This window comes from Neopelma chrysocephalum, unplaced genomic scaffold (genome assembly GCF_003984885.1).
Source record: "Neopelma chrysocephalum unplaced genomic scaffold, ASM398488v2 Primary Assembly neopelma1_76, whole genome shotgun sequence".
Taxonomy (NCBI): domain Eukaryota; kingdom Metazoa; phylum Chordata; class Aves; order Passeriformes; family Pipridae; genus Neopelma; species Neopelma chrysocephalum.
In genome coordinates, this window is record NW_020897737.1 from 8,197,869 (window position 1) to 8,214,487 (window position 16,619).

The 16,619-nt window shown below is 35.5% G+C and overlaps 1 protein-coding gene across 12 annotated transcripts in view; it reads right to left on the bottom strand.

Annotated features, from left to right (window-relative positions):
- The window catches only part of DMD (dystrophin), a 1,013,774-nt gene that overhangs the window by 336,996 nt on the left and 660,159 nt on the right, over positions 1 to 16,619 (bottom strand). For all 12 annotated transcript variants that reach the window (XM_027688940.1, XM_027688937.1, XM_027688948.1 and 9 more), the window contains one exon: positions 2,594 to 2,829. In XM_027688940.1, coding sequence (XP_027544741.1) covers positions 2,594 to 2,829 — 236 coding nt within the window. The remainder of the gene's footprint in view (positions 1 to 2,593; positions 2,830 to 16,619) is intronic.

The window sequence follows — 16,619 nt, forward strand, 5'->3', positions numbered from 1 at the left end:
CTGTGATCTTGTGACACAATCAAATTGAAGGGAAGTTAACCAAAATGCCCTCAGAGATGGAGCTTCAACAACATTACATGCTGCTGTGAAAGAAAGGACAACCTAAGCCACTTACTTTTACCTGGGTGATTTGGAAAATGGCCTGTTATGTACATTGCTAGGATATGGGATTTCTTTGCTTTTGAAATGTTTGCTTTGACATTTCAATTATTTATTAGAAATGTGGCTCTTTGTTTTGAATGACATATGAAATAGAAACAAAACCCCAAAACAGTAAGAGTTTGGAAACACACCAACAGGAGTAGCTGTTCGAAGTGTTCTAAATTCTGGGTAAGCAGCTAGAGATGTATTATAATAAAACAGCCTTCACGGAGCATGTATCTCTGTAATGATGAATTTGTATAAGGGAAGCAGTTGTCTGTGTTAAGATGGTATTTTATACCTAAAGTCAGAAAACTGTTTTAAAAAAACCAGCTCAATCTATGAAGATGGAACATTCATTAAATCTTACTGAGATGCCTGTAAAAATGCAATAAACTCTCCAAATAAACCACAGTGCAATAGTGTGACTTTCAATGACTTTTAAATCACAACCACAGGAGAGGTATGACTATAATCTTCTACAGAATATAAAGATCAGGGGAGGTAAGCAGTACTTTTGGATTTCCAACTTAGGTCATATCTGGCCTGACTTTTCAGATTAGTCAAGTACCCACATGTCCAACTTCATCAGCTCACATACTGCTGCAGACACCCTACACATAAAAAAGCAGGAGTTTTTTTGAGAAACATAGAATTCTTTGTCAGTTTTGAAAATTTCTGTGTATTAATCTTACCTAATAATCCAGTGAGAGATTTACAAGAAGAATGAAATATTTTGTGAGATTCATTTCCATGTATTAAGCGATATTAAGACGATCATTAGAGAAGAGGAAGACAGTTAACAGAACTGCAGTCTATATTTAGACATTGATTCTTCCATTTCATCAGAGAATATATTAAATGTCACATTCTGTTGCACAGCCAATTAGAGAGGTAAGCACAACAAAAAAGAGTTTTCCTGCTGGTTTTGTTACCAGCACAGCATGGTATCAAAAAAAGAGACAGGGCTACCCAGCCAGGAACAGACTGCACTAGTGCTAAAATATTTTAGCCTTGAATAAAGATGAAATGCAAATATGAAGCAGTTCATTTTATAACATGTATAACATTAACTGAAATTCTCAAGAGTTAATAATCCAACCTCATATTTAAGTCAAAGACATCTGCAGTAGGAAGCAAGCTTTGGATTTTGCCTGCCAGAATAGTATGCTAAAGTGAGGCATAAATAAGAAAACTGTATAATGATGAACCAAGTATTTGACAATATAAAATTTTAAAAACAAAATTATTCTGAAAAAGATTAAAAGATTATGTGTAAATAAGTCTTCTTTGGCCCTCAATCTTTGCAATGACATAACAGCTATTTTAACCTAATGTCCTGTGTAGGTGACACTGCAATTATCATTTATTAAAATGCACCCATGCCATTTTAAAGATATTTTAATGAAGCCATATATAATTCTACCTAATAAATATTATAATCATTAATCAAGATGAAACAAGTATTTTATTTATCTAGAAGATAGGAAAAACCAAAAGACTCAAAAATAGAAAGTTTAAAACACTGGGGAAAAAGGGAAATATAAGAAAACAAGCAGAATGAATCCCATGAGATATCAGCATATCTTCTAATAAAACATCTTAGTACAGATACTCAGAAAAATGTATCCAATTTTTCTCCCACTCTTTCTAGTTTAAGAAAAGTGAAAGAATGTCAATATCTTCCTTACAATAAATCAGATTTTTTATTATGAGGAGGAAGAGGAGGAGACTGAAGAAGAGAATCTTGTAATAGAGAGTCCTAAACTCAGTTTAGAACTGAACTGATTGGAAATTAAGCATTGAAAAGTTTTGCACATGCAGCCCAAATCTTTTATATTGAGTAATGCTAAATCTAGAAGGCAGGTAATTACTTTGAAGCTGTATAATACCAAATTACTTTTATTGCTACTGAGTAGCTAAAATTTAGCCTTTTTTTTTCTTTGCACATGTATTTCTATATTTTTCTGTATTTTCAAAGATAAGTAACACTGATGCAATTTTGCTGACAAAACAATGGCATTAATGAGCTGTTGTTTTCTTTAAGAGAACTGAGGAGCTTTTGATAAATCAAATGCAGGAGTATATAAGCCTTTCAGAAAGTTATTACAGAAGTAACATATGAAAAGGTATCTAACAGGGTCTTTTTCCTCCTGGCAACCTGAAGCTTATTGTGCAATTCCTTCTTATATTTCACCTATTGGTTTGCATACTCTTAAGCACAAGCACTATAGAGAGATCTGCTTTAAATACCAGAGAAAATACTAAATACTCTTATTTTTCTGCTCAATTAATTATCTAAACATTTCATCCAGTAATTGTATTTAAGGGATAAAGTAGAACAACTACATGTATTGCAACCTATCATCTCTCCTGTGTTCCTTGTGGAAAGAATATGAGACAGAATAAAGATCATGAGGCTTTCAACTTGAAAAATCAGTGTTTCTCATACCTTTTGTTTGATGAGCATGTCGTTGATGTCATCAAGATCACCTACTACCACTCTCTGAGATTTTATCTCTCGATCCAGTCGAGAAAGCCAGTCAGTGAGTTCTGCCCATGCCTTATTGAAGTCAGCCAAGGCTGGAACCTCCAAAAGCACAGAAGATGGCATTTCTGGTTTGAAGGTGATGGTTTCCTTGGTTACCCTGGTTTGTGTATCCACAGCAACGGTTTCACCAGAAGTTACTGAAAGAAAAAAAATGCTAAAATTACTGAATAAATGAACTATGATAAATGTTTATTTAAGTAACAGAATTTATGCAGTAGAAAGAGTAACACAGAAATAAGCTCATTTCTTGATACTATCTTTACTGAAAATATGAAAATCAAAATTAAAAGAACATATGAATTTATTTCTTCCATGTATTTCTATCATAATATCTGCTTAACATCCAGCATTCTCATGACGTTCAAATTGCATCCTTAAAAGACCAGTGGGATGCAGTAACACAAGCAAAGTTCATAGTGTATTAAGAACCCCTCGCTCAAGGTCATTGAAGTATTGCTATACATGAGTAATTTTCAAAAAAATCTAGTAGTGGGTTAGACCTCCTGAAGCCAGAGACAGATTGAAAAGAGTTGGTCAGATTATCCAGTGTATCATGGCCTGACCATGTATCTAGAAATAGGTTTCCTCCACAGTCTCCAAGTCACTCTGTAGCTGTGAAATTTTCTCACCAACAGTCTCCTCACCATTACTACCAAATACTTCCCATAGGCTCTGTGACCAATATGTAAGCTCATCGAAGAAGAAATTCAGCCTTGACTAATTCTTTACTTTTTCACCTCATAACTTGAAAATATTATGTGCTATTATTTGGATATTTGTGGATTTGGAGATTTGTGGATTTTTTTCCCCTTCTCTTTGGAGAAAATTGACTCATCTTCTTCATAGTGCCTTTTCCTGATCTGTTAGCTGGGTTTTAAATAATCTGTTAATTATTCATTGCTTGGAATGGGGAAGCACCCAACACTGGAGCACATTTTCTTTCTCTGCAACAAAAATGATGAGAGGTGCAACAGATAGCTACCATTGGACAGAGAGGTATGCAATCATTCAGAAGATCAAGACTGATTTTTTCTTCTTGATTTTTGCTATTTACAAATAGATGTCTGTGAAACATTGGACTATTTTTGCCCTCCAGTTAATCAAGCAAAAGCAATTCCTTGTGGACAATGTTATTGCAGATGAGGCTACACTGAATTGTATTTTGTCAATTTTTTCTCATTTTTTTAAAAAGACCAGTCAAAGAAGAAAAATACTAAAATAGGGAAAACACAAGAACAAAAATGTCATTTGAAACAGAACCTGTCCCTTATTGCTCTTTTTTCATGCTTGCACAGATATGACATGGTTCATTCAACAGAAATGTATAAATGAGGGACTAAAATCGATAGACAAATATAAATCAACATTAACTACACAATATGTAGCAACAGATCTCATTCTGAAATGATTTATCCAGAACTGTACTGACAGTTTCTGTAACTCAAAGGGAACAATTTGTTGCTTTTGGTTTTGGTGGGAGTTTTTAATAAGTTTGTTTGTTTTTCCCCAGGACAAGTAATTTATAAATGCAAAACTAGAATCAGATTCTTTTTTTTCAAATATCCAAATAGGAAATTCTATCCCATTGCAACACATCATGAAAACAATTATGGACTTCATCTTTCAGTTTATTTAACAGTTATACTGGTTCACTTCAGTGATATGATAAACCACAAAACCAAAAGGACAAATAAAATTTAAGACAATAAATCACACAAATGTGTAGTTTTGAAGATGATTTCCCATTAGCCCTTTTTGCTGCTTAACAAAGAATGAAACAACAAAGAACAGGAATAGGGGGGGGGAAATACAAAATAATAGCCGTGATTTCAAACTTGTTCTTGAGCTCTGAGATACACTGGATGAAATCAAGAGTAAATTGGTAATTTTTGCATCCTGAAAATAATCTGTAATGTTAAACTTTAGGAGTGAAAATAACTAAAATGTGTCATGAAATTGAAATTGAAATATTAAATTCAAAAATAAGAAAAGCAGAATGAAGTAACTGCAAGGAAAGAATTCCCCTCGCACCCCTTCAGTGTTGTGTTTCAAGAGAGGGTCAAACTGACAACTCAAAACAAATGAAACTCCTTATTTAGGCACTGAACAGGAACAAAATAGACAGGAAAAATGACAACACTTCCAAAAGATTCAAAGCCCTTCCAACACCCCTTTCAAGCAAAAGTCTTTAAGCAAAACTGCCTCAGATCACAGGAATGTTCCGAACCATCCTTCAGAATGTTGTAAGTAGTGTTCAAGTTGTAGCTATGTAAGGTAAGCATCTACCAGGTCAAAGCTTTTTGACAGAGATGAAATAACATAGTAACTGGATATAGATTTTAATTCATTTTGCATGTCTAGCCTGGGGCTTTAGTTCCATTGTTAGCAGCACCAATTAAGGCAGATACCAGCCTTACATCCTTCATACAATGAATAAGATTAATATACATCCACTAAACTTTGTTCCTGTTTTAGTCAAGGAAACCCAGCTGCATTTTACTCACTCTGAGCAAACAGAGGAAGGATACCTGTACCCTGTGGCATATGCACAGACATCATCACTCAGTGAATTTATTTTAACACAGGCAACACTGACTTCAGTGACAGATCAAGTGAGTATTCCCTCTGCGGGCAAAGCAGCAGTTTGCTGACTGGAAGGTGGCACACCAGGCAGGTTTTGCTTAATTCCTGGGAAGTCTCAGTGTCATCTTAAAAGCACTTTATCACCGTGAGTTCGATTTGGAACAACTAAACTCCACAGTAGCACACAGGTGAAGTTCTGTCAATTATTAAAGTGCATTTTTTCCTTTACTTTTTTTTCTTATGCTGTGTCTTTGCAACCAGTTTTCTACAGGCTTAGAGCATCCACAATCATATTCTTAAAATCCAAGCAGACTTCTCAGAGAGAGAGAGATCTGAAAAGACAGTTCTGAGACTGATTTATTCTTTAGACTTGTTCCAGTGATAAATGAATAGTCCCATCTCTCTCAGTCCTTCAAAGTTAAGGAAATAAAGTTAAGAGTACATTAAGTTCTCCCATGCAGTACAGCCCCTCCATGCCAGGTGCTCACTCCCAATAACACTTTTTGCAGAGAGGGCTACAGCTACTTGCCAAATGCTCTGGGTCACAAAGGAGTTCTGAAAGGAAAATAGTAGAAATACAGTGGCCAACAGAGCTCTGATTAACTATAATAAATAATGTAAATTTATTACCCCAAAAAACCCTACCAACTTTGAAATTTGAAAGCAAGGAATGTTTTTTTCTGATAATCTGAACTCAGAATAAAGTCTTTACATTGATCAAAAGTTATTGCAAACAAAATTCCACCCACAATTCTAAATCTAGAAAATATGCACCCATAGAGAATTGTATCTCTAAGATAGAACTTTCTCAACATTTAATCAGCTTTTAAAGACAAAAATCATGTTTCAAAGTGTCTTTTTCTACTTTAATAGAATATTAATGCCTGATTGTCTTAGCCTTGAATATTAAGTAAAAACAATTCTTAGAAAAAGAAGACTTGGTAATAATATTGGGGATATTTCATACATAGTAATTTTTATAGATTACAAATGAGTAACAGTTTGTACTTAATTTCATGAACACTTAGGGAACATTCACATTATGTGTTATTGTCGTGAGTTTAAAATACAAGGTAAGTGCCTGCAATTCCTTTTAATTCCCAAAGCTGTTAATGATTCGTAAGAAATCATTATGCATTATATATAATTTTGATTATTACAGGTAAAAGAAGCTGATAGTTTATGGGATTATTAATTAAAGTTTAGATCTAAAATAGTCTGTGCAGTAAGAGGAAGAGAGGGACCAAAACTAAAGACCCCTTAGGGATTCAAAAGAAAGTAGAAAGTCAAGGTTAAAACTCTTTGAAGAAAAAGATCTAAAGGTAAATGTGTACTGCTATATTTGAAACATAACTACAAAAGTTATTTTAAATTTATAGTAGAAATTTTAAATTTATAGTAGAAAGGTAAGTGTCAGCTTTCTCAGACTTTTCTTTCTCTGTCATAGGAAAGATCTGGTAGAATTTTCTTACCATCCTCATTTTTATATGTAGAAGTGTGACTAAGCTGTTTATTGTAAAATTAATTTCTTTGAATTCCTTCAAACACAACAGAAAGATGTTTTGATATGGGTTTCATTCAGTGTAAAGAAAAACTCTTGCTTCACAAACACTGGGTTGCAATGGGAATAAGAACATATTCCACTGTCTGCCAGAAAAATAGATAGAAGCTACCAAACACTAAGGATTTCAGTTATATAAACCACATAAGTAGGTAAATAAACATTGAGCTGAAGTTAACTTAGTGCTGCATAGCACAAAGTTCAGATTATGGCCTGTTGTTGCAAAGAGCTGCAAATACTTTCTCTGTATGCAAGATAACTAGAAGTGTAATGTTAGTAGTTTCTTAGATCATAGGAGGCACTTCAAGTTAATTTCCATGTACAGAAGTTATAGAGTTCTAAAAAATTGCCCTCTGTAGAAGAGAATCAGACTGGATGATACTTCAGCAAACTGGAAATACATACATAAGTCCATGAGCCCTGATAGAATGCACCTGTGAGTGCTGGGGGATCTGGTAGATGTCATTGCAAGGATACTTTCCACAAACTTTGATGGATTATGGCAAATGGAAGTGTCTGAAGACTGGAGGAAAGCAAATGTCACTTTTGTCTTCGAGAAGGATGAAACAGAGAACCCAGGGAACCACAGGTCAATTGCTTCACCTCAAACCCTGGGAAAGTGATGGAACAAGTAATCCTGGGAATCTATAGGTGCATGAAGCACAAAAAGGTGATCAGGAATAGGCAGCATGGATTCCCCAAGGGGAAGTTCTGCTTGACCAAACTGCTCACATTATATGATAGAACAGCTGGCTTGGCAGACATAGGCAGAACAGCAGTTGTCGACAGCCTTGACGTCAGTAAGGTTTTCAACACTGTCTCTCATAAGATTCTCACAGAGAAGCTAAGGAAGCGTGGGCTGGATGAGCAGACAGTGAGGTGGGCTGAAAACTGGCTGAACCACTGGGCCCACAGGGCAGTGATTAATGGCATGAAGTCTAGTTGAGGGCCAGTAAGTAGTGGTGCTGCCCAGAGGTCACTCCTGTGTCCAATCCTATTTAACATCTTCCCTAAGGACGTGACTGTTAGGACAGAGCGTACCATCAGTAAATTTGCAGCTGACACAACGCTGGGAGGAGCAGCTGACACAGCAAGAGAGGTTGTGCTGCAAATCGGAGGGATCTTAACAGGTCCCTGTCTGGGGCTGACAGGATTATCATGAAGTTCAACAAAGGGAAGTGCAAAATCCTACACTTCCTGGGGAGGAACAACACCATGTACCAGCACAGGCTGGGAGCTGACCACCTGTCAGTGCAGAAAAGGCACTGGTGGTCCTTTGGTCCTGATGGATTCCAAGTTGAACACGAGTCATCAATGTGTCCTTGTGACAAAGGCTCATGCTATCATGAGCTGCATTAGGAGGATCATTGCCAACAGGTGGACAGAGCTGATGCTTCCTTTCTGGAAAGCTTGAGAGAGTACAAACTGTTTACCCCAGAAAGGAGAAGACTCAGGGTGGAATCTCATCAACACATATAAATATCTGAAGAGAGGGTGCAGAGAAGATACAGTCAGGCTCTTTCCAGTGGTGTCCTGTGACAAGAAAAGGGGCAATGGGCACAACTGAAACACAGGAGATTCCCCCTGAATATCAGGAAGTGGTTTTTGACTACGAGGGTGACTGGTCCCTGCAGGATGACAGCTTGCCCCAGAGAGGTTGCAGAATCTCCATTCTTGGAAATACCCAAAAGTCACACCACCATGGTCCCGGGCAGCCTCCTCTAGGTTACCCTGCCTGAGTAGGGGGGTTGCACCAGATTATCTCCAGAGGTCCCTTCCAACCTCACCTATTCTGTGGTCCTGTAAAGCTATATTCTCATTTTCAAACATTCTCCAAAAACCACATTGGAAATAGTGTAAGGACAGAGAACAATTTGGGAAGGAAGCAGCTAAGACTGGAGATAGTACATGGCAATAATCCTGGCACAGTGTATGTAAACATTCAACTGACTGCTCTACATGTGGTGGAAAAAGTTTTAAATCTGCAGTATTTGATCCTAGTTGGACTATTACTTGACCAGGGGCAGGTAGTACAAAACCAATTGAAGATTGTAATATATATCTGTAAACAGAGGCAGCATTAATCTGCTTGGACCGATTGTTCCATTCAAACCTTTCTGAAAGATAAACTGCTCCAAAGTTCAGTCTCCTTTTAGTAATATAGCATTGTCATGGCACTCCCTGAGAACCTTTCCTTAGGCAGAGTTCAACATGACTGATGGGCCCACTAAAAATTGAAAAGTAAAAGGCTAGGGTATGAATGGATCACTTTTAGTGAGTGTGAAAATAAGCAGACAAAAACTAAAAAAAAGGTAGCACAAGATCCTTTCATATACTATGTGAAGGTAGTTGGATCTATATTCAGTTTATAGCAGTATTGCTGATTAAAATTACCAAGGCTTATTTAACCATCAAAACGTAGTTAAAAAGTTGGTTGAAAACAATATTCTGAAATTATATAGTGTCAACACTGTTTACAATATTGAGATAATGCTTTAAAAAAAATCCAGAAGAAGGAAAAAAACCCCAAACCCAGACCACAATGTAAACAAAACCCCAAACCCGGTACATTCAATTTAATGGTTAAGATTTAAAAATCTCCCTCTTCTGTAAAAAAACCTTTCCTGTTTATGCAAACTGTATATCAAACATGGTTGCATTTGTTACTTCTTTCTGTTTAGTAGTTTAAAGGCTAGCTGAACAAATATCTACAATACTGACACCAATATTTCTACTACTGCAAAAATAACCATTTTTTGATGCCATTAGTTGCTTTTTCACAAAATTAGAAGTTGATTCAACTGCTGAGACACTGGTATAATATAAAGTAAACATACGGTAAGGCTAATATCTCTTATTTATTGTAACAAAAGCAAAAATAATAATAAATGTTTACATCTGTGTTGTTCCCTCCCCCCCAGTCAATATTTCTTAATTTTGATATGAAGTGCCAGGAACCCACAGGTGAGAGAAACAATTACTTTCTGGCTTGACTGTGCCCTCTATCTTTTTTGTCAGTACTCATTTGAGTCTTCCCCTAAGCTCTCATGATACATGCTCTAAAAGGAAAAGAAGAAAAACTTCTTGAAGTAGGGAATTCAGACTGGCTCAACTAAAATGAATAAATAGAATCTAAAAATTATTATTATGATTGTGACTCTTCTGCTAGTTTTAGCTTCTCATTTGGTATATTGTTCCATGTGGAAGACTTTACATGTCTGGCCAGAGAGGTTACGGATCCTCAGACTGCATATACCGGTTTGCACAAAATAAGGTGAAGTCATACTGAATATTTTTTGTATTTACTGTGTGAATTATCACATGGAAATTTTGGACAAATGGTTTATTTTCTTCATAACATAATTACAAGCTTTTGACTAAATTGCTACTTACATTCATCCATGGTGACCCATAATAAATATTTTCATTGCTCTGATAAAAAGTTTTACATTTGACAACAAAGAAAACAGCTAAGAGCATTCAATGCATGTGAGTTTTCATGTTTCAGGGTGATACATGGGCTTTTTTCTAAACCAGTCCTGAAATAAACATTTCCCATTTATTTTATAGACATAAACATTTTAACCTTTTTCAAAGAACTTTGAAAGGAAACCTTAAGAAGACATTGCATCAAGTGAGTCAATCTTTTGGAGAACTGAAATGCTACAAACTTTACACTGCAATAACACTTTGAATCCCAAAGAGATCCATGCAGCTACAAACAATTTAAAACTAATTTATCTGTAAAAGTTAGCAGTAATCCACAAATCCAAAAGTACAGTCAATGGAGCAATTTACCTTATAAGTACTACTTATACGTTTGGGTTTTTAAGGATAAAAGTACCTGGTTGGCTCTTAAAATTTTGTAATAAAGAAGTATTGATGAAAATGTTCTAGCCTGTTGTGGGCTCTCTTCAAGTGTTAAGACAGAATCAATACAAGGAGTCTTTCTGGTAATATTAAGGCATTGTCAGTATGCAATTTTATTTTTTAAAGTCATCTAAAAATAGTACTTTTGCTGTTACTTAATGTTTTTATAAGGAAATAAAATTTCATTTTTCATATTTATTCCCTCACTCCCTCAGTAACTGATTTCTGCATCCTTAGTTAAGTTTTCCAATATCCAGAAACACACACAATAATTTCTGGGCAGTCTGTAGAGTTCAAGGAGTCAAGCATTATTTTTTGAAAGCAGCCTTTTTTTCTGTAGCTGTTTTTTAAATGTAGTACTATTTGTACCACTACAGAAGGCATTTATTTTTTTCCAAATGATAGGAGCCTTTTTCAGTGAGTAGCTGTTGCAGTTGTTACAAAAGGGTTTCATGAAAATGAATGTTTTGTACTACAGCATTTGTGGTGCTGTAGAATCAAATTCTGTCACATACTTGCCTTACAAAAAACGTTGTGACAACATCTGTCACAAATGATGCAAGCACCTCTCAGCATTCCTTTTGTCAGTAAAGTAACAAGTTCCTTGATTTAGTATGCAGCTTTCAATTGGACGTCAATCTATATGACAACATTTACATTTCCAGTGTATTGCTACTGGCATGTAACTGAATTTTGGCAGCAAGTTTTTTGATAGAAGGAAAAACACATATTGCCAGCAACTGCAACTTTTACAGTCTCATAAAAAATCACCTCTTCTAATTTTGTAAGATCTATAAATTGATTTAACAGGCATAAATTGCCATCCTAGCCAAGGGGAACTCTGAAAAAAAAGGTGTAAGAAATTGTACACGGATATAAAACATTTTGTTTTGGGATTTTAGGCACCTTGTAGTTTAAAAAAAAATCATAACAGGTTTGAAGAAGCTGTGAAATAATCAGAGTTCAGTTAGCTAATTTAACAACATTACGGTATTCATGCCAAAGCTTCTGTCTACCCTTATTCTTCAATAGAAAAATTCTGCAGAATTAAAAACAGCTGTTCAAAGGCAATGTCATCACTGTCACTTTGTTTCTGACAAAGTAATTCCTGAAATCACTACAAGCACCTTCTGTTCTTTCATTAGAAATTTTAAAATATCTTGCCTCGTACTACTTTGTGAAACACTTGTCAAGCTTTCCCACAAAAACACCTATAAATGCTTACTTTTCAGGTCAAACTAATCTCTACTGCTTTTCCAGCTATTTTAGTTTCACCCTATGAAGAACTGCCTTTGGGAACTTAAGTGTCATCTGACCACCAATCTATTGTTAAAGGAAATATCAGTAATGCAAATCTCTTCCCGCCTGTCCCCATCACTGTATGTCCCCTGCTTCTCCATACTGATACAATCAAAGTCAGCAGTCTGATATTTCAGTGACAAGCTTCATATCAACCAGACTAAAGAGGTTTTCATTTGCCACCTTCTTCTCCTTTTAGCCCTTTATGGTTTAAGGAACAAGTCTGTTCTGCCACTGTCTCATGCCCTCTGACTAGAGCAGAAATGTTAGAAGCAATTATGAGTTTTATTCCTCATTCCCTGTGGCCTCCACGCTGCTCATGAACTGTGATCACACTTGCTTAAACTCCTTGCTTGGCTATTTCTCTGTAGAGCAGACCTAACTCTGTGGCAGCTCCAATCACCATGAAAATATTAGGAAGGATGCCAAAGAGCCATTGCATTTTTCGGTAGGACATGAACAGGATGTCACTGAGCACTGCTCCTTTCCCAAGGAAAAGCTGGCTTCCTTTACTCTTTTAAAAAGACAAGTCAACAAAGAAAAGCACAAAGGTCAAGAGAGTTATGTGCAGAATGACCTATGACTTTCTATTATTCTAGCAAATTAAAGACATTTTCACAGAATTTAGTTGTCAATAGACCTAATTACTACATAAAAAGAAAGAAAATAGAGAGATTACTGCTATTTGGAAGTCGATATTATCTGGATAGTCAGATATTAAAGTAATTCAGGTGTTTGTGACAAAAAGAAGGGAGAGAGAGAGTGGATAAAGCACTTTAAAAAAAAAAGAGTGTGATTTAAAGATGTAAAGCTAGAAACTGAGGCAGAAAAACTAAAAAAAAAAAGCGTAAACTACCATTTTATTACAGATACTCTAGGAACTCTATTGAGAATCCCTTTTTCCATATCTTCCAGAATAAACTAATTCAAATGTTTGTTGTTCAAATGTCTATCTGTGTTTTTAAAATGATACAATTGTGTTGTTGTCACATTTCTTAAAAATTGCTAACATTGGATTCTGTAGAATGTTATCCATGTTATGGGAGCCATATAAAAAATCCGACCCTAACTGTAACTTAGTTCTGTGCTCTCACCTGGTATAGCTTATCAATAATAGCTTGATGAATTCTACAGTATGCTGTAATTTACATTTGATGGGATTTAATCAAAATGAATCCTGCATATCCTGCTGCTACTAACTATTGATCAAGAAATTAAATGAAAGAAAACAAGCTGCAAAGCCTGCTCCTCAGAAGAAAATGCTGGATCATATTTTAAAAATGGAATAGGTGAATGTGGTCCTTTGAAAGACTGATGATAGCGTTAATCTTATTTACATCATAAATCTTGACAGCTGTGCTTTGAACAACTTGTTATAGAATAGAAAAAGTAGACCTAGATTCCATATTGTCTTTAATAACAGCAAAGCAGCCAACTGCTGTTTTCACTTTGATTTACATTTCATCACAGGTATAAGTACAATAAGTACAATAAAAATTCTGAGTAGGAACCCAGAGTGAGTTTTATTTAATCAACTGAGCCCTGAAAAATCAAAGTAGAAGTTCACCTTTCCTTTGTAAACTGTACTGCCACACCTGTTTATTACAGATATTTTAAAGAGGAATCTACTGCAAGACCTCTGAAATAGGATGGAAAATAAAGGCATAATCTTTGTTTTTATTCAAATTGGGCTTCTGTGGCTTAGGTGTATTTTGCATGTATTTTTTACCTGTCAGATAATCCAGAAACAAATCCTCAAATCAAGATATACTATGAAGATCAAGATACAAATTCTGAGAATAAAAGAGATTTGCGTTTCTAAACTTGCTTATTATGTTTTTATTCATGCAGCTTTGAAGGCATAGTGTCAGCTTTTTATCTAGATGCTTTTCATTACTTCTCCCTGTTGGTGTTGCAGCACATGCTGAGAATGACCTCCAGAGATTCCTGAAGCTATATGCAGAGAGAAAATTGAATCTGAAAGCTTTATTAGACAAGTTTGTCTTCAGCTTGTGTCTGATGTCAGCTGTATTGAAAAATAGAACTGCTTGTGAAACTGGGTCCTGACCTTGAAAAATCTCCAATCAAATGGTAACTGATTCAGTTTTGTGCCATATTGTTATTTGTTAGATGTGTCACACACATGAGAAGTAAAAAAGCTTCTTAATGAAAATCAGATGAAATTATTAGACACTTCTTTCCTGAATACAATAGACAAAACAGATATATGGCAATGTACATATAATAGGGCCATCTCAGGCTGGCATCTGTGAACCTCTTTACTACATAAGACTATAAAGTAAAATGATTCAAACTCAAGTCTACTAAAATTATTCACAGAAACAATTTTTTTTATCCTTCATCCAAAGGCAACCAAAAGAAAAAGTAAAGGCAATCATCTTCAGGCAATCAATGGCAATTCCTTACTATTCCACTATTTATGAGAGTGAGCAACCTTTGTTAGGGCAACAGACTTAAGGAAGAGTCTATTCTTACTGCTCTCTAATGATTTAGGACCTCAAGGTATTCTCTATGATACCTCCCTACTGCATTTTTCCCTAATCATTTTCTCCCTTGCATTTTATTTTTGTAAAATTTCATAGAGTTAAACCAAATTATTACTACAACTCTCATAACAGTGGTTTTCTTTACTGGTGTCCTAAAACTAAAGTTGACTAAAATGGACTATTGGCAGTAGCATTGCCTTCTAATTCAGTGTAGAATTTCTTATCATAACAGATACACATGGTGGATTTTCAGCTGTTCATTCTGTGGAGAATGGTTCTAGAAAATTAAGTATCTACCACATCCCCCATGAAAGTGCTTAAATACCTGACAGCACAGTTCTTTTAAATGGTGAAGGTTACACACAACACATTTTTAAATATCAAACACAGGTTTCCATTAGGATTGAAAACACTGTAGATGCACACATCCCTAAATCATTCAGTCTTTCCCAAGGAATTATTTTGAGTATTCTTGGTCTCAATTATACTATGCCAGCTGCTATAAAGAATACAGAGACTCTAATATCCGATTTGTACATTTGTTTTTAATTTACCCTTTGAATACACACATTAATATATTCTCAGGTTCATATAATGAAATGTACAAGGATTTTTAAAGCTAGCTTTTGAAAATTCTGAGAAACACAGTGCTGAACTATAGCATATGTGTTCACTCAAACACTGTGCATAATACATAAACGATGACTACTTCAGAGCACATTAGCTATGAAATACAACAAAAAAGAAAATGTATCTATTGTGCATTTTTGCCCAAAGCTAGTTGTTGTCATTTTGTTTCTTACATTTTTTTTCTTTGTTTCCTGAATATCTCTTAAATACAAATGGTTTGTTTTTAAAGAAGTAGTGAAACAGTACACAATTCAGCTCTGAAGTCCATGGAATATTTCAATAGTTATAGTTTCAAAACCAAAGAATCCTTCATCCCCACTGAAAATATTAACCCAAATATAATATCAGAGATTTAATAGAGCAGTCTTCATAATGTAGGATACTGCTATGTCCATCTGTACATCTCTCTGTCTTAGAAGTATCAAATATAGAATAATAGTTGACTCAAATATGCATTTAATATTAAAATGAAAGAAAATTCCAGATGCATATAAAACAGGCACTATCCCTACAGAAGCATTTTCAGCTTCTGAGGTCACTGGATTTTAGTTTTAAACCTTAAGTTATTTCATCAAAGTGTGTATTTTCACATACATGATTTTATTTGTTGCTAAGTTTCCTCAAAAACCTACAGCCTAATGAATGGTATATTTTTAGTAGCACCCATACGTGTTTCTTATATATTCCAAGCAGTGAATATGAATTTCAGCTGCATTAAGCCACAACAGTACATATACTCAGAGTAATAGCGGTATTTTTCAAGAATTGTTTTATATGATTTTACAAGCCTAGAATGAAGCAGCATGCCTAGTCTGCCTAGTCCAGGTGAGGACTTGTTTCACAGAGAAATAAAAACCAAACTACACTTCCCAGACAGAAGAAGACATACGATACTCTTTCAACTAAAATATCAAAGGACAAGCAAATGAAATTCTGTTGTGACTAGTTTCCCCAGTTTCACAAATATCACTCTTTTAATTCAAACGCCAAAACTCAAGACATTATCAACTCTGGAGGTGACTGACTGCTGTGAATCTTTTTCCTACACTCCAGCTGAACCCACAGTAAGTGGGTTCAGCTAGTAAGTGATGAGTTCTCCTCACCACTATTGCAGCTGGTGAACTTACTGCAGCTCACAGTCCTCATGATACAACTTGCATCTAATGGACTCAGCTTGATATGTCACTCCTCTCCCATTCCTCCTTTACCCATTCTAAATCCTGAAAATCCTTCTTCCCCTGCACAGGGAAGCCCAGTCTTTGGCTCTGTGTCTGCCATCCCTGGCTCCTACTCCCAAAGCAAATTATACTGATAGAGGAGTGTCGATATTCTGCATTCGAAGAACGATACTAAAGCTGATGGCAAGTGCTGTGAGTTCTGGTGATGCAGTATTGGCTGTCTTCCAATTATTTTTAGTAAATGTAGAATAACTAGCAATGCATATAAGGCCTTTCTGTCAAATGCAAGCCTGCTACAA